Genomic DNA, 18,146 nt, shown 5'->3' with positions numbered 1-18,146 from the left:
GCCTACGCCGACCTACACCTAACCATATACATGTAACCGCAAGCTATAGACGGTCTCATTTAACTTCCTTGTCAAAAGCAGTTCTCGACAAAAAGGCTTCCCGCTTGTGCACATATTTCTCCGAGCAAAAAGCCCAGGTAAGCTAACACCAATTTCTACAGGTGACAAAATCAGGAAAAGGGGGTCTGTGTATACGTATCAGAACAACATGATTTAGCTTCTGTGTACGTACTAGTTTCATGTGGGTTAGACGACAGTCGTGTTATCAGTTTGCTGCATGCAGTCTACGCGGCTTGCAATTGGTGCTATATATGTGATAAAAGGTGATCTGTAGATAGTGTATAGTGTGTAGACTATGCACTGTATGTAGACTACGTATAAAATGCACACGATGTTTAGTATGTAGACGATGCATGACATGTGCACTATGTGTAGTATGTGTGACATGTAGCAGTGAGTATGTGTGACATGTATAATGTATAGCAAGTAGACTATGTATAATGTGTAGACTATGTGCTGCACTTACGTAGACTACGTTATGCTACATGTGTAACATGCAGAATACGTATAGTATGTAAATTATGTAGAATTTGTAGACTATGTATAAATTGTGTGCACTAGTATAGTGTGTAGACTGCGTATAATACGTATACTATATATAGTCAGTAGACTATCTATGATATGTAGACTACATACATGTATAGTATGGAGACTATGTATACTACGTGTACTTTGTACAATGTGCCAGTACCTTGCTCATTGCGTAAAAAAAAGTTTTGTTCGGCATGTAGAGTTGAGCCTCGTTAAAGTATAGTCTCTGAATTCCACTGCCCCCCCCCCCCGCCCACATATCTTCGGGTAAAATCCATTGAAAGGAAATTTATTAAAAGAAGTTCATATGATTCTAGTCCATTATTTGACTGTAAATTCTTTATTACACAATGACTTTTGAAAAAGAAATTGATTACTTGTGAAGTATAGACCAAGTTAGGAAAGGCTGACAGTAAAAGAAAAACATTCAAAGAAAATACAGTTAATTTTTACAGGTCATTAAACTTTTGTTATCTGTTTTATGGCCTTAAGGCAGAAACAATAGAAGTACGTGCACACAAGGGTACGCATGAATTAATGGATCTATAATACTCTATACACTAGTCTCGCAAAATCAAATGGAACTTGTAATTACCAGATTCTCTTTAATCAATAGAAATTAGAAGTCGTCGAAAGACAACTTGATACCGGGGTGAGTTGACTATTAAACTGTAAGTTCCATCAAAAGCTCCAAACTCTTACTAGCCTTACTCTAGGATCCATACGACAGGTAGATAGCCAGGGAGAGAAAGAACACGGCAGATTTATAATAGAATTAAGATATCACTCCCAGTGTGATAGCTATCAATAGGTCATTGTTGAGTAAAGAACCGCTTCGTGATCTGTGATTTACCTTCCGGCACTACAGTTATATCTGACATGACGTCATCATTGCCACCTCTGCGTGACTTAGTCCATTGATATCAGCTTGATTGTTATCTCAGTAGTTCAACACGTAAATCTTTACGCCAAATATCCAGAATCACGCTGCCTGTTTGTCTAAGCTACATACAAGGTGAGAAGTGATTTTGTTACAAAGTTTATGAATATAGACCCACCATCGTCCTTGTGACACAGATCAGTGTGGTAAATTTATCTGACTTCATTCGACCTTCACCCTGAATTCTATACAGAGCCGAAAAATGATCAACACCCAACTTTACAAAATGCACGCCACTATTTATATCCATATATAGCAGAAAGATAATAAAAGCGTAGTGGCGTCCAATGGACGAGTGGCTAGGCTAGTAGACACGAGATTGAGAGGTCACGGGTTCGATTCCTGGCGTTCCTCGGGCTGGACGTTGTGTCCTTGGGAGGGCACTTAACACGACTTTCTTCACTCCACCAGGTACCTGATTTCGGCTGGGAGGTAAAAGACGGTGAAAGGAGAGGGTTGGGCTTCCCATACACACAGTGCATGTAGATACACAACCCAATGGCCTGCGGCCTCTAAAAGGCTATGGGGCTACCTTTTACCATTTGACCCTCACACTGAATAGCCAAAAATAAAAGAACGGTCAGCTTTACAAAATGTGACACGCCTTTATAGAATCAGGTGAGATCCATATATGGAACTATCTGTATATAGCACACTCTCTATATTTGGGCACCCTTTCATGTTTTCATTTATATGATAAGTCGAACTATGCAACAAAGCTGCTGGAGGATCTAAGATGTAAGGTAAGGTACATGTATATGTATATGTTTATGTACATGCACGTGTATATTCTACATGTACATAGTATGCAGTTTGCCCGAATTCTGTTTACGTTTCCAGAATTCTGCAAAAAAATTTCTGAGGTTCTCAGAATTCTGCACAACTAGCAATGTCCCTGAAGACTTCTAAATGGTTCTTAAATCATACTTGAAGACATTTGGTCAATCTACTTAGAGATTTATTTCAAGAACTAAACCGTCAGAATCATAGTACTATAGTGTCGTCTGTATAAAGTTATGGTGCTGCCAGGGTCATCAATGATATCGTTTATGTCAACCGTCATGTCGATGGAAAATTTTGTGGTCTGACTCATGCTTCCGTGTTAACGTGATTCTGGCATAAATTTTGTTTACTTCTTTATATTCAAACTAGCTAATTAGATTTATCTGGTCCAAAAATATTATTGAATTTACATTTTCTTCTACAGGTGCAAATCGTGAATAAAGATCACCAATCATGGCTTCCTCCAAAGAAGCCGTGTGCGTGTACATGGCCATCCGAGTTCTCGGGGTCGTGCTGTTCCTGGGTGGTTGTATCATGATCACCGTCACCCTCTCGGTCGAAAGCTGTCTGCTATTCTGCAATCATGACCGAACGCCGACAGGGGGCATCGCAGTGGTGGTCGCCGGAGTCGTGGCGGCGGCTCTCAGCGTCGCCTTGCAGTGGTGCAGCGAAGTGCAACACAAGGAAGGTCCCTCAGACGTGGAAGACGTGCTAGTTCACTACACGCGGCTGTTGCCCGAGTACAAAACAGACTCCAAACGGCCGTCTCTTGAAACTGACACAGTGGATGACATTACCGGGCAACCTGTACAAGAAGGGCCGAGGATCACACCTGCTGCTATAGACGAAAAACTGAAGAATATTTCAGGATGGAATCTCTTACGGGACAATCCCACCAAGCGAGAGGGCAAATTTCGTCACAAAATAAACGTGGTACAGCTTAGTCCATCTTACAGTGAGGTAGACGATTTTTCGTTCACGGTCATCGATGAGTATCCACGGCATTATGATACCCCCGACTTATGCGACTGTTCGGAGTTTGGTGATGAGCACGGTACAAGATATTATGATACCAAAAGAACGGAACGTCGTAATGATGTGAGGACGATCAACCACACGAGTGATGAAACATTAGAGAGGAATGATGATGCTTTGAAGATGTCTAGTCTTGAGGCAAGCCAGACGCAATCACACAGCGGTTTATCCACTGTCGATACCTCTTCATGCAGTGTCTTGAACACCACACATGTACAACTTAGGAGTGGATTCAAAGACTACCATGCATTTCAGACTACCGAGACAGCGAAGGGGTTTGAGACAAGTATCCTACCACCAACTGACACAGAAGACACAAATGAAAACCTTCCAGGTACCGACTTGGACCCCACACTGCTGGGAAATAGCTTCAGAGACAACCATGCATTTCAGACTACCGATACAGCGCAAAGTGTCCCACCACCAACGGAAACAGAAGACACCAACGAAAACCTTCCGGGGCTAGGACAGCGGCGAGGGGTGCGAGATCTTCGCGTCATTATACCAATATCCCATACTAAAATAAGTCTCGTCCCATACACACCAACACCTACATGTACCCCTTTTGAAACACTGGACTCTCCCCGGTCGCACAAGTCTCCGTTTAAGGACGTTAGAAGACATTGGGGAGTTTCTACCCTAACGGCAGACCGCTATGATACGCATCTCTCCGTGTAGCCAACAATTAGAGCTCCACTCTGGTACAGCATTGTCGGCCACTGGCACTGTTCATCGTGCCATAAACGACAAAGCAACAGTTTCCTTCATGACAAACACAATCTCCCACAATCTGATTGTACTATATTATATTGTATTATATCTTCTATCTCATGTATATAATAATGTATTTATGTTAAACTGGACTGTAAGGCTGATTTTATTGATTGATTGTAGCATTGTATTTAAACTAGTGTTGTGTAAATTTCCCATTGCTTATGTATCTGTCTGTCCATAAATATCGGCTCTCAAATATCAGCTACGCTGCCTTGAGAGTCGGTGTAATGTACTGTTGCATTCGACAATGAATAGATCTCATTGTGCAACAAACGTTAACAAACAAAATAGACAAGATTTCTGTCCTCTTATCCTGTGTGGCCCTTGAATGACCTTGATTTCATTTTACAATTGGAATATGATACACGATGTGAAAGTATGATGAAAAGACAAATTGGTTTGTGTAATATTCTTTTAATTGTACTGTTGAGTAATTTTAGATGTCTAAAAAAGAGAGCATGAGCAACTCTGTCCTTTCTTTGTGTGTGATCTTGTCTTGTGAATGATTTTACGCTTTTATTATTGCATATAATAAACCTTATCTGTAGTAATAAATAATTTGATTCAATGAGTCCCTAGGAACCTAATTTACGTTGCTTCATTTTTGATGTCAAATGCATCCTTTTCCAGAATAAAGGTGTGCAGAGAGGTCATTATCAAAGTTTACTTCTTTTTTTTTGACTATTTTTCGACATTATAAAACTACAAATGAGTTACATGTACTAGTTCCTAGAGTCACTATGACCTCATGTTATTTCTTGTGGAAAAGTGCGTAGTGATCATCGGCTAATCCTCATATTAAGCGTCGTAGTAGTTGTTATAGTTGTTGGCATATCCTTTTGCCTAGCAACGCCACCACAAGTTAGCCTCTACCAGTATAGCCAAATAGACAGATGATACACCAGAGAAGTTAGCTAGCCAGGAAGTACAGTTTACATCCTGTACTAGCGACCTGTGGAACCTGGTAGAGGCTTGGAAACAATGGCGAAACCATGGAAAACCCCGAGGAAACTAGGTTAACTTTGACTCGGAAAATCTTGTCTCTCACGAAAGTCTGATTCCTCTGATGCACTGTATGAGATTGGTCAACTTGTCACGATAATGTAGACACATTTATATGCTTGATCTGACCTATTTTGACTGCACTATTGACTTTTTCCGTGCCCATGCCTTAGGACGCAAAACGGCGCGTATGAGGCTAACCCCACAAGTCAACTTTAGCCACATAAGTGACTACCGAAAAAAACTTGAAATGTATTCTATATAAGGACTGAAAATGTACTCGTCGTTCACACTAACAAACCTAAAGCGGCCCATTGGTGAGCCCTATGGTTGAGGTAAGTGTTGCCAGCATTCTTGCTAATCAGGCTGTATAACAGCACGTGTAATTGTCTTCATTTGTTTTCACATTCGCGACGTTCCTAACGGTAATTACAGCGGGATGGGTACGTGGGATTTTGTCGGAGAACAAAAGACGCGGTTGTTTGAAAATCTAAAGCTCGAGGGAGCGAAAATAAAACATAACACGTTCGCTACAACAGAAAGCGTCCTACGTTTTGTCTTTGATTATAGAAATATACAAGTTGAGGGTAAGAGGAACTCACTAGCTGTCTGGATATTATGACCATCTCGTGAACGATGCTTGGTGAGAAATCTGATTTCATTTCAATTCTAATCACAGTCTCTACCTATCTTTTGGCGCCTTCCAATTTAATTCAATCCACCCTTAAGCAGTTATTGGTTCGCCCCAGTTGTCCCATGCCATGGCCCACAGATTATGTTTATAATCGTCATATGAAATACCTGGATAGACAGGGGGCGTCCATTTCAAATGAGGAATGTAGGGTTATGCATTTGAGGTCATATCAAACGACTTACATGTATCATATCACTTAAGCCTCCAATCGACTACAGGTCGCAGTGCACGTACGAACCCGTGTAAAAGGCGCCCATTTGACGCTAGATTTGTCATTCAAAACACTACCAAGGAAACAAGAAGCTGGGATTACTGTAGTATTTGATTCCTCGCTACCCCAACTCAACCTCGGACGGTTCATACCGCAGGGATAGGTGCGGTACAGGGGTGCGGTGTGACCTGAAGTACCCTCCGGGGGTAGACAATAGGATTTCACTGACGGATGTTATCATGGCCAAAACCTGAGAATGTCTGGCGCGTCTCTGTTCACTCGATCGGTTAAAAGCCTGTGTTAGACCGTGTTGCCTGGGTTTTGTGGTCGCTGAGGGGTTTAGTACATAGCTGGTATGATGTTGCTTCAGAGAAAGGTTTGCCAAGTGCCTAGCTAGGGGTGTCTGCCTTGGCCTTGTGGTCTCGCAGTGAGTCAGAATTCGCCATTATTGCAATGTCGTAACGTACAGGACACGATGCCTACTTGTTTCTACAACGCGCTGCGGATATTCGGTGGCATCATGGGTGTGATGGGCTTGGTGATAATCTGCGTGCAAATGCTGTCCGAGTGTCGCGACAAGCAGTTCTGCGGAAGAGACCGACCCCCGTACTTAGGCATCGCCTGCGTCCTACTCGGGCTCCTCGCCTTCGGCAGCAGCTTCGCCCTGCTGTGGTGCCGAGGGAAGAAGGAACACGAGCTGCGGATCGAGGATAAGGTCGAGCCGAAGGTCCACTACACGAGGGCGTCGCCGGGTTACAACACCGAGTCGGCGCGTCAGTCCGTGGACAACACCCCCTGTAATACCCCCAACTTCCTGCCACCGGAAGGAAGGCTGGACGCTAAGATACTCTGTGAGAAGCTCGACTGTGTCGCGATGGAACGGGCCTGCAGGAATGAAGGTTAGGCACATTTTCTGTCTCAAGACCGCAGTAGCAGTATATGTTGCACACGACCCACTTAGGGGTTTGAAGAAACAAGACTATGTCTACGAGGTAGACATATTTACAGCTATATATAGAAAATTTGTATCTTTCGTCCAATGATAGTTCTAGATTTTTATGCCAAGAAACTCGAGTTTTCTTTAAGACAAGTCAGAGGAGGCTAGTAAGGACTACGAAATTAATATACTGTTTATACACAGGTGACCTCAGTATGCTCGATGGGTAGCATGGAATGGGTCCCTTATGTCATAGGGTGCGATTGTTATATAGCTGAGATTATTGTACTTTCCAAGATTTCCTTGGGATGATGTCCGTTCTGATGATCTGTTCTGAGAAAGAGTGTAGGCGGGCACCATTTCCTTAGAATGATGACTAGACTTAGCCTCTACCAGGCTCCGTCCTATCGTTGGGAAAATAGTAGAAATCGATAATGGAGCTTCACTGTATGGCGGACCTACCCTGTATAGCGGAGTACCTCGGCTGATTTCTACTATTTTCCCAACGATAGGACGGAGCCTGGTAGAGGCTAGACTAGACTAATGGCCCAGAAAGAGATGACGATGCTGCTGTCCAGGGGGTCATAACCTCAGCTTAGGACTGTCCACTACCCTGTAGAGGAAATTAATCATGGTGAATAAGATAGAGGAAGTATGTAGAGATAGTTACGTAGGCGGATAGAAGGTATAAATGAAAGAGAACCATGTAATAGGGAGTTACTCCGGAGAGGAGGCTCTGTGTAGAGAGAGGACAGATCGAGAGAGAGAGAAGACAGATCCACGTCTTAAAAATGTCGCGACTTCTGCGTCATTCCTTGGGTTGAGCGTACATCTCCAATATCGCAACTATACTAAACGGACTCGTAAGGGACACTGGACTTGAAGTGGATAGTATGCGTGTCGAGACGATGAAGGACCGAAAGACTTGGGCTAGCTGCCATCTCGACTCGTGACTTGAAGGTCTCGACATAAGCAAGTAAGCAAGCAAGCAAGGGACACTCAATCGAGGCCAATGTCACAACAGCTACCTGCCCCCCCCTTACACTTAGTTAAAATAGTATATGATCCTAGGTTGACCACGGATGCATGTGTCTGTTAATCGAAGAAAATAGAAGAGTTTCACTGTCACATAATAATGTCCAGTAGACAAAGTTATCGGTCACATCCGTCGTAGATCGTCGTAGGATATCCATGTTATAATATAATAGATATTGATATTTAAAAAACTAACCACTGACCAGAATGTAAGACCACCTTTTCAATAACAAGACCGTTAGTACGACAGTACAAGAAGTTTATACGACACATTCCCGTCTATCTTAACTTCATTCCCTAGACTATCTTCAGTTTGCGACCGTACGACGAATGTGAATCAGTCATAACATCATTCCTAAGGTACTGTCTATATTTCTTGGTCACTTACTAGCCAGGGAGTTTAATGTACCAGATCTAACATGCATGTGCTCTAACGCGAGCCCTACCCAATTCCAGATTGTTCAGCCGAGGTTGACCATCCAGTTCTGTCCTTGAAGTCATTCCAACAACACAGCCCGCTCACATCGACTCACCACCGACCAGACGACATGGACTCCCTCCGCAAGATACGCCAGGACTACTCCGTCGTCGACGAGACGGCCATCCAACGTCTTCCCCGTACACAATCCGTCTCCTCAAACGTCTCCAAGACGTTCAAGAAACCAGTGGGTACCGCCAGCTCGTCGAGAAAATCGTCGTTGACAGGAAGTCAGAGATATTGTCATTCCCTCGTGCCCTACTCTGGGAGTTCTGAATCTCTGTACAGTGAGGAAGAAGACTATGACGAGCTGACAACATTGCTAACACGGGACGGCAGTAAGCCACAGATCGTCACAGCCGATATTTATACCGAAGAACGCAGTCGCCGAGGGTACTTCTTTTTTCCAGCTGCAAGAAAGGAAGCTCGAAGAGACACATGGGGGAACAGAGGTACGTTCAAGAGAACCCCCGCGTTCTACAACCGCTGGGAACAGTCAGAACGCAGCCCAGAGCTCGTGCAACTTTATTCGTCGGCAGAAGACATACATGTACCCTCCGTACGGACAGATGATCACTACATGGCCCACATGGAGTCCCCTCAGAACAACAGGCTTTCTAAGAATCCCAGCTGGTCTACATGCACGTCGTTTGAACAACTAGAAATTTCAAACGAGTACGAAACGTCCCTTGACCGAGATCGTGATTACCAGGAATGTAGATGTGAAGACTGCAGAATCGACTACATCCAAACAGCAGCGGTGGAATCTGACGGTTATTCTACTGACGAAGAGCGTTCTGATTTTGGGGACAGCGACTCTGAAATAAGACTGTCCCCTCCGAGGTCATCAACAGTTGAAAGACCGAAGACTCCATTTGTAGGCCGAGCAAAGCACGGGTGGTTCTTTTCTTCCGACGAGGAATACGTACCGTCTGGAAAGTCCGCATCTGACCGTGATTCACCAAGTAACCGCAATACCAATAAATCTGCGCAAGAAGACTTGACAAGTGGAAGGAAAAGCAAAATGGTGGCAGCCAAAATGACTGACAAAGGTCAGCGAAACGTGGACGAACTGTCTCGTCGAACCCGGTCAAATTCCATGGGTACCTCGTGGATTTCTCAAACCGAGAAACAGTATATAGACCCAGAAACTACATTTGCCTTTCAGCGGACGAAATCACGATCTTTGGCTTCAAAACAGGTGAAGTATGATTCTACGGCAGCTAAAACTAAACGGGCACGACCAAGGGTAAAACCAGGATCCCCAAATCGTCTCGTACGGCAGAGTAGCATGCGGGTAGTATCGTCGGCTGAGGAACACTCAAACCGGGGATCCATGCTTAACGTCCCGCCCGATTCAACACATCTTTCAGTCCCAGCCCCAGTATATCAAATGAAGGGCCCAAAAAGGCCTGAACGGTCTGATGGAAGACCCCCGCGTACTAAAGACGCGAAGCCTCAACCCAAGTCGCTCGATTCGGCAGCTTCAACATTAAGACGCACAGCCGGACCGCTGTGTTCAAATAGGAGCCTGTACAGCAGCTGTCCTGACCTGGGCTGTTCAACGCTGTCCCTGCATAACCTCACTGAGACAGCCAGAAACAAGTGAGTATACAGATTTCGTTGTATGAGACAACCCCCCCCCCCTCCACCATGGCCATTTCACTTTGGCGGCAACCTCCCTGTGATCGCGCCGCGACCTGAAATATGACTGACCGCTCAGCGAATTCCATAGATTAAAAAAAAACAAATTGTTTTACGCTTTATGTATTTTGTAATCTTCTCAGTCATACCTTGACATTTTGCATGATATTCCGAATATGAACTCAAGGGTTACACAAATCCAATCTAGGTCGCAGCGAAGTCGCAGCGCGATCGCCGTCCAGTGGAATGACTGTGTAAAGCAATAAGAGAAATAAGTAGATAAATGTATAAAGAAAGAGAGGTGACTAGATGATTGTGTAGAATATAATACAAACTCTTTGAGCGAGTTTGAGTGAACGGGAATAGTCCTTCGGTGCCTTTATTTACAAGTACCGGTGGTTTGATTCTAGGCCACCTACGTTTGTTGTTTTGTATATTTGCAACCTCAGACACCGTGTGGAAGCCTTACCGCAGCATACCACATGTTATAGCAGGTGACCCAAGAGGTTAAACAAACTGGTTGGACCGGCAATTAGAGGTCTTTTGTTACTGGTGCTTGAGGCGGTGAGAAACTTAGCTACTAACGGGTGTCAACAAAACAGGTTCTTCGTTCATAAATTGCGACTGTTTTCTTTCTAAAAAACGTTGATTTTTTTATTTGCACCATAAAGTCAGAATAGCTTCTTCATGATAGTCATTCATTGTCTTTCGTTTTCGAACATGTCTGTGTTCTTATCATGGAGGGAGGGGGCTTATATGATTTCAGAGACCAAATCTTGCAATGAGACACACAACGCCCCAAAACTAATCAATAAGTAAATCCACGTCATTCCGTATCGTTTGCAAAGGAAAGGTCAAAACGATTTCATTCATCGCTGCCCGGTTTAAGTAGCTAATGATCACTGAAGAATGAAATTAAGACCACACAAAGGCTTACGAGGCTATGTAGCACTTCAGGACAAAATCTGGGTACTTCAGTGGAAGTGGTAAATTCATGCCCCGGCAGATCTGATGATACTCTGCAAAATCGTCAAGGTCATAACAACATAGCGCCATATATGACCTTGGGGAAGTGCGTCACTCCGACGCCTGTTGCTGTTTTTCTAAGATATGGAATGTTTGCAGTCATTAAAATGTGAGCTGGGACGCTTCAGTATTTGGCCCGAGGGTGTGGACAGTGATCAAGGTGGACGATGTCAGTGCTCATTATGGTTGAAAAAAGACAGGCATTGATTTCAACCAGATATAAAGACTTTCTAGTGAACAGCGAGGGTCGCATCAACAGCTTTAGTCGAAACAATCATTCATAGTAACTTTATGAAATATATAAAGATGCGTTTTAGGCAAGAGACTACATAAACGGAATCTAGTGTGTCGTAAATATTCGGGCTCTAAGAATATATAATGACTGACTTTTCTACAAGCCAATTTCAGATATTCATTATAAATCTAAAAGAGATCTATACAAAGGTTCTTCTACAACCATCGCCTGAGCCTAGTTTTTGTCCAACTCACGCACGTTCCCGCCAGATTGTGCTCTCGCGAGAGTAGATTTTGCAACAGCGTCGGATTTTGGAAAGGGGTCTATTGTTATCTTTGTATACCTAGAAATTGACAGGTCTTGAGAATCAATTCACCTAATCCTATCAATATATTGAAGTATTCGTCAAGTGTTGAGTACATACATGTACTAAACGATTACATCTATACTTTTTTTCAGGTTTGGAGCAGATGAAGGAAACGGTGAGAAGTTGTTCAAGTTGTCCAAGCATGTCGAGGAGTGGTGCGCTCGTTACCTTCCGGAAGGCGTAACCAAAAAGCAACAGGAAGATGCCACAGATCCGACCAAGACAAAAACAGAACCAAGAGTCAACAAAAGCCCACCAAAAGACGTGGTGGACGCCGGCATTGCTAAAAGAACCAACGACAAAGTCGACCATGGAAACAACGCTGAGCGTAATCCGGTCAAGCAATCCGGGCAAAGAAAACTTCCAGAACAAAACAGGGTGCTGGATGTAGAAAAGCAGAAAAACAGCGAACGTTCGACAAGGAGGTCAAACCCTGGCACTCCCTCTCCACGAAGCAAAATAAAACGGTCTAGCAGTCATCACAGAAATTCTGGACATGGCAACACTTTAAAAGCTAACAGCATTCACCGCGAACAGAGCGGCGGCTCAACTCAAAGACTGTACGAACACAAACGGACGGGAGACGAAACCGACGGTAGAAGGTCTCACAGAACACACGTACATGTTAAAGACAGCAGTACACGTAGCGCAAAGAGTTCAAAGAACGGACCCAACCACTCTTATTCAAAAGACAAGCCAAGAAACAAAGAAGGAACGTTTTACGACGGAGACGTTGACACGTCCAATGGCCATCGCCATGAACTCCTCTCTAAGCAAAATGTAGGCGAACATGGACGCGGTAGAATTCGCCAAGCGGTAGAACGCCATCGTGAGCGCGCTCACCACATGAAAGATCGCATCGACAGCACTGCTCACCTAATGGTGGACAGACACAAAGAACGCGCTCATCACATCAAAGATCGCATCGACAGCTCTACACAACACATAGCAGACCGCCACAAAGAACGCAGACATCACATCAAGGATCGAATCGAGAGCAAGAGAGAGCGAGCTCACAGCCTGGTCGGGCGTCAGAAGGAGCGTGCGCACCAGCTGAAGGATCGGGTCAAGGGTCAGTCTGGCGGCACGAAGGGTCGGAATAACCGCGCGAACAGCCAACCAACCAACAGTTTGCACAGTAACAAACAAAAAAGGTAACAAAAAGTCATAAATTTTGATGCATGGATCGAAGTATCTATGTACGAAATATAAATGCGGTTTATATTTATGATATGATATGTGTAATAGCTCGTAAGCTATGCGGTTGTGAATAGATAAATGAATTAATAGATTGATGAATGGTTTATTTGTGTATATCAAACCTGGCAGCCTCACGACTGAAATACGTTTTACTCACAATAATTGTTTATATATGTTTAAAAGTACATAATTTGCAGAAAAATACAATTCTGCTTTTCGCGTGTAGTAAGTATAACATATTTCATCATTGATAGAATCATTTATGGCAATACAAAACACTTCAAGTCACCACTTTTTTTTACAAAGCTTACCAAGTAATCCACTGTCTTTTTTCTTAAAGAAACATGGTCCGGAGGAACACCACGGGAACGACACCTTCTCTCCTAAGCTCGAGGCCTGGAGGTCTTGGGGGATCCAGCCGTCTGGGCGGCGGGCCGTCCCTCATGAACCGACTAGCTCCCTCCCCACTCACCATCCTCACGGCCTCCTCCAGCAGTCTGCAACTACTGCAAAAGACCCTTGCCTCATAACATGTGGTTACTGTTGTATGATTATAACTATACATAGCTGGTGTGTCACGCCGTAGGGCGGTTATACCAGCTATATAGATACAGATACAGAATAAAAAGACTCTTTTTACACAAAGAGATGTATTCCACCAACGTTTCGGTGACCATCTGTCATCATCTTCAAGGCAATTCTGACTGGTTCACATAGTAATGCAGCACAGGTGAAATAAATCTCTTGGTTGTGTAAAAAGACTATTTTTATTCAGTGACTTACCAACCTGATGAAACTATTCACGGGGGTAGATACAGATACAGATACAGATATACATAAAAGCAATTGAGTTCCATTTAGTGTTCTATAAGCTATTTATTGGTTGAGAAAATGCATGATATACAGCAAAGCCTGCATGCCAAGGTAGTCTGAGCATCATATATTAAAGGGCTTGCTTTGTGACGCAGTATGAAATATAACTATAACAGCAATTATTCCATTTAGTCCTCTATAAGTTATCTATTGGTCGAGGAAATGCTTATACAGCGATGCCTGTTCAGCTAGTCTGAGACTATCAAAGGGCTTGCTCTTGTGACAGGAACGTAAACGCCACGTAAAGTTACTTAAAGTAACACCATATCGAACTTTATGTCTTACTACAAAAACGTATGGCAAAATGAATAACATTAGAATGATATTCCAATGAGTTGAAAAGCTAAATTTCTATGTACAGTTTTGATTATTATAGCAGCTGCATCAAATGTACATCAATAACGTGATATCATTCATACATTTCATTACAATCTTTTTTGTCAAATAAGACATTCAAAGGGTTTAAGACATTGTCTTTGGTTGATAACCTAGTAAAGAACCTTCTGATATGTCTTATTTGGAGGATATCGCAACTTGAAGGATATTACAATAACTAAAGAAATAGAGCTATGATTGATTAGTATAAGCCACTTCTAACTGCGCATGCCCAGCAAGATGTATGTCAAAGGTGAATGCCCCAAACTTGTAAACAGTTCTTGTCTACATTATGGTTAATACCATGCTTGATATACATTTACATGTACATGTTCAGAATACAGACGCATTTTTGTTATGTCTCAGGGGCCTTCAACTTTGACATATTACCCACAATACATCTGGCTGCGTATGTGCAGTATAAATGTGAAACCTTAGCCCGGTATATTAGCCTCTGGATGTATGATGGATGTGTAAACAAACAAGAAAACCCAACATGTGCACTGTGTGAATTCTTTTTTATCATTACATACGAGGGGTGCTTTAAAATCATTCCCCGATATTTGAGTTGCAATGGGAGACCCGAGGCTATGGACTTTTTCGCACTATTGGTTGGATCTTCCTTTGATAATCTTGTGAATAACAGATCATGATATCGTCAACCCTAAACCTGAAGAATGGATAATCCTGTAAAATGGTGCAAAAATAAAACTCCTTCTGACTCTTGAGCAAGAAACCCCTAGCTTGCCCTTCAAATTGGTTGTAGGTCAACTTTCTTACCGGTTACCTCCTTGTTTTTAAAGTAGATTTCAAGCGCACATGATAATTTTATCATTTTCCAGCAATTTGTTCACAATTTGAGAGGCGAATCTTTAATATTCCATTCTTGCTCTAATTTCTACATGTTACCAGCTTCAATGAGATGCTACGGCGCCACATGGCGACGAAGCTACAAATTACAGGCAGTTATTCAACCAGAGAATGTACGCATAAGATATCAAACTACATGTAATCTTTGACATGTATCATATGAAGACATTTTGATATGGTTATATAGACAGGATATAGATAATGTTTAATACTCTAGTCTACTTCTTACGATCGACTTGAATATGAACTTAAATGAAGGGTATTATCACTATCGAATTTTCAACTGTGTATGATTTGTATGACGATTTTGCTCATCTACCAAACCTTAATTATAGAAATATATCAAAAAGAAACAGAGCCCTTGTTTTCATCTTTTAGACTCATACTATATTCATAACAGTCACCCGTATCAACATACGTTGAAGAGGCTTTATTTCAATGACGTCGCCCCCCTCCCCCACAGCTTGCGTAAACCTAGTATGCGCTTTATTTATTCAATGCTACTATTTGGTATGGAATCTAGGGATCAACTACTAGTATCCATTAAAAGGGGAGAAAATCTCTTCTGAGCCTATATTTCCTTCGCCTGTGTTACATAACCTCCCGCTGTTAGGGGCTGACTGGGCCTCCTCCCCGAGAGCTGGTGTCCGAGAGAACCATTTCTATTCCCTAAACTACCAATGGGACCTCAGGATTCTTTCTCACGATGAAAACCCTTCCAAACAAAGGATTCTCTCTCACCATGTCAATCAGCCATCATACCTAGGCCTCCAACGCCATGATAACAAGCAGTGCTCATTCTGACAATAGTCAGTCCATGTTATGGCACATATCTTATGTATAACACAACGGGATAAGGATGTTCCCGATTCTCCTGACGAAGAGATGTTCTGGCCCGGCAAGCTTCCAGGGGCCTGACCAGTGAAAGATCTGCTAGAAGCGTGATTTAGCCAGGCAGCCTTCCTAGGGAGGCACGTATAATGATGTTCACGATTCTAAGTGCGCATGTGCAGAGAAATGCATTGTGGGTAATATGTCAAAGGTGACGGTCCCATAATCAAAACCATGGGCATACCATTGTTGTGCAAATCGAGACAACGTTAGAGACTAGAACTGTTTACAAGTTAGGGGACTTCAATCTTGATATTTTGCCGACTGTGCAATTTTCTGCTCATACGTAGTACTTAGAATTGTGAACCTCCTTATTTCCAAAGCTTTGCCCTTTAACGCTCTCGTCTCTGTGCAAATAGGTGCAGCTACCATGTGACTGGTAATCTAGCGAGATAATTGAGTAAATATGTGATGTATGAGGTAGTGATTGTTGGCAAAGCGATGGCCTGTATAAAAATAATTTCTGTTTGGTCAGGGTCAATGAGAGCAAATGAAAGCTATCGTCGTATCTTTATCTGTATCTACATATGACCGCCCTTCGGTGTAACACACCAGTTTCGCAGTGGCTGGTTATATTATACTGAACGACCTGTCCCACTTCTCTCTCTCCCTCTCTTGGGTGTCCATCGCTCCACGGTGATGACGTCAATGGCGTGGTGATGGGATCGCAGCCCAGATGCCGAGGCGCAGGTGCACCACTGGGCATGCGCCGGTGGCGCTGGGTCGGGGCTCCTCTCCTTCCTATCTTGTTCATCACACCAAACCCTTACGTAATCATCTAACTGTAATAGTTGTTTTAAGCTATCTAACGAGGATACTTCTACAATACTTGGTGGCAACGGCAGTATATGTACTTATAGCGGCATCGAACAATGTTCTCGCTGATTCAGAGGTCTTTCGAATGCCATCGCCTGTCCCCAACAAGAACCTGTCATCTTTGACTTGAAGGTAAAATATATTATTATGACGACGTCTGTTTTTTTGTGGTTCTCGTTGTCACATCCTTTTACAGGTTATCTATCAATTTTCTTTACCAATTCTGCTGTGAGAGATATACAATGTTCAAAAGTTATGGCATGTTGTTGCCAGAGCCTGGAGCTTTTCGGAAACTATGAATTGAGTACCAAACCTGCGCAATGTCCCTTGTTTGTGTACCAACGAACTATCATCTTACATATGCTATGGTTGGCATCCATGTATTGTTGTAGTGTGTTTGAAAATAACTGCACGACTGCTTCACCGGCAAGCCATCAATTTTCACGATCGCCATTCCTACGGATTCACTTATTTCGACAACAATGCATGCCGAGTATCAAACAGTAGACATCATATCTGGATTTAGCTCTGTGCCTTGTTGAAGTACCGGTGCAATGGCCTAGTGTGTATTAATAAAAAAATGATTTATTCGTAAAAAAAAAGGCATTGCAGCAAAGGTCTGAATTGTGCCCTCTGTACAAAGTGCACTTGGTTTTCACATGAGACATTACACAAATCATTTAAAATTTAGTAGCGTATTTAAAACAATTTCGATCCATCGACATTAAGTTAGCTTGTTTGATATCTGCAAGCTTATCATATAAACAATTTCATCCTGTTCATTTCGTAGCATTCACGAGTCTAAACAAAGATGGCACCGGACTATTCCTAAATCTAGCCGTCCGGTAGACTGGTAGGGTTAGTTCATTAGAGTTCCTAAGTGACCGTCCGTGTGTTTGTCCCCTGGAAGCACACCGGTAGTGTTCGCCTTGTACACGGTAGGTCGTGAGTTCAATCCCCAGCCGAGTCATAACAAAGACTCTAAAAATGGTACACACTGCTTTTTCTGCTTAGCACTCAAAACAAACAAAAATGGAGATGGGCGCCACCCCTATGCGTCTTATCAAGACGTCTGTGATACTTTAGATTGTTGAAGTTCATATGCGTCATGTGTGATGCTTTTCATCGGACCAGTCCCGGTAATGCATACTTGAAACATTTGCTGAGTACTAGACAGGTGCCAACGCGGTTCAGTGAAGAGGCAAAGGGTCAATTCCTGCGTCATTACATTAGGCGAGCGTCGTGAAAACCTTTTTTGCGACAGTAAGATCATGTTGATTCGACTATATGGATGACATCCACGCGCGCATCAATTTTTGTCCGTTTCCAAGAAAACAAAATTTGTTATCGACCATACTGTAAATCGCAC

The 18,146-nt window shown here is 43.0% G+C and overlaps 1 protein-coding gene across 2 annotated transcripts; it reads left to right on the top strand.

The window, feature by feature from the left end:
- Nucleotides 1–6,094: 6,094 nt before the first annotated feature.
- LOC136438740 (uncharacterized) lies at nucleotides 6,095–14,695 on the top strand. 2 transcript variants are annotated; one of them, XM_066433656.1, is made up of 4 exons: nucleotides 6,095–6,929; nucleotides 8,459–10,085; nucleotides 11,845–12,906; nucleotides 13,293–14,695. In XM_066433656.1, the coding sequence occupies exons 1-4, from the start codon at nucleotides 6,506–6,508 to the stop codon at nucleotides 13,480–13,482; spliced, it is 3,303 nt and encodes a 1,100-aa protein (XP_066289753.1). In that variant the 5' UTR covers nucleotides 6,095–6,505; the 3' UTR covers nucleotides 13,483–14,695. The 2 variants fall into 2 exon arrangements, with proteins under 2 accessions (XP_066289753.1, XP_066289759.1); XM_066433662.1 differs by lacking the exon at nucleotides 6,095–6,929 and adding an exon at nucleotides 7,669–7,943.
- Nucleotides 14,696–18,146: the final 3,451 nt, after the last annotated feature.

Source organism: Branchiostoma lanceolatum, chromosome 1 (assembly GCF_035083965.1).
Source record: "Branchiostoma lanceolatum isolate klBraLanc5 chromosome 1, klBraLanc5.hap2, whole genome shotgun sequence".
NCBI lineage: Eukaryota > Metazoa > Chordata > Leptocardii > Amphioxiformes > Branchiostomatidae > Branchiostoma > Branchiostoma lanceolatum.
The sequence above is the reverse complement of the archived record's forward strand: the minus strand, read 5'-3'. Positions and strand labels throughout refer to the sequence as shown.

What these genes read in the sequence shown, in the direction of transcription:
- LOC136438740 (XM_066433656.1), top strand. Translation starts at nt 6,506, where the DNA reads ATGCCTACTTGTTTCTACAACGCGCTGCGGATATTCGGTGGCATCATG. An exon ending in ACTGAGACAGCCAGAAACAA is followed by an intron (nt 10,086 to 11,844) that starts GTGAGTATACAG and finishes ACTTTTTTTCAG; the next exon opens with GTTTGGAGCAGATGAAGGAA. An exon ending in CACAGTAACAAACAAAAAAG is followed by an intron (nt 12,907 to 13,292) that starts GTAACAAAAAGT and finishes TTTTTCTTAAAG; the next exon opens with AAACATGGTCCGGAGGAACA.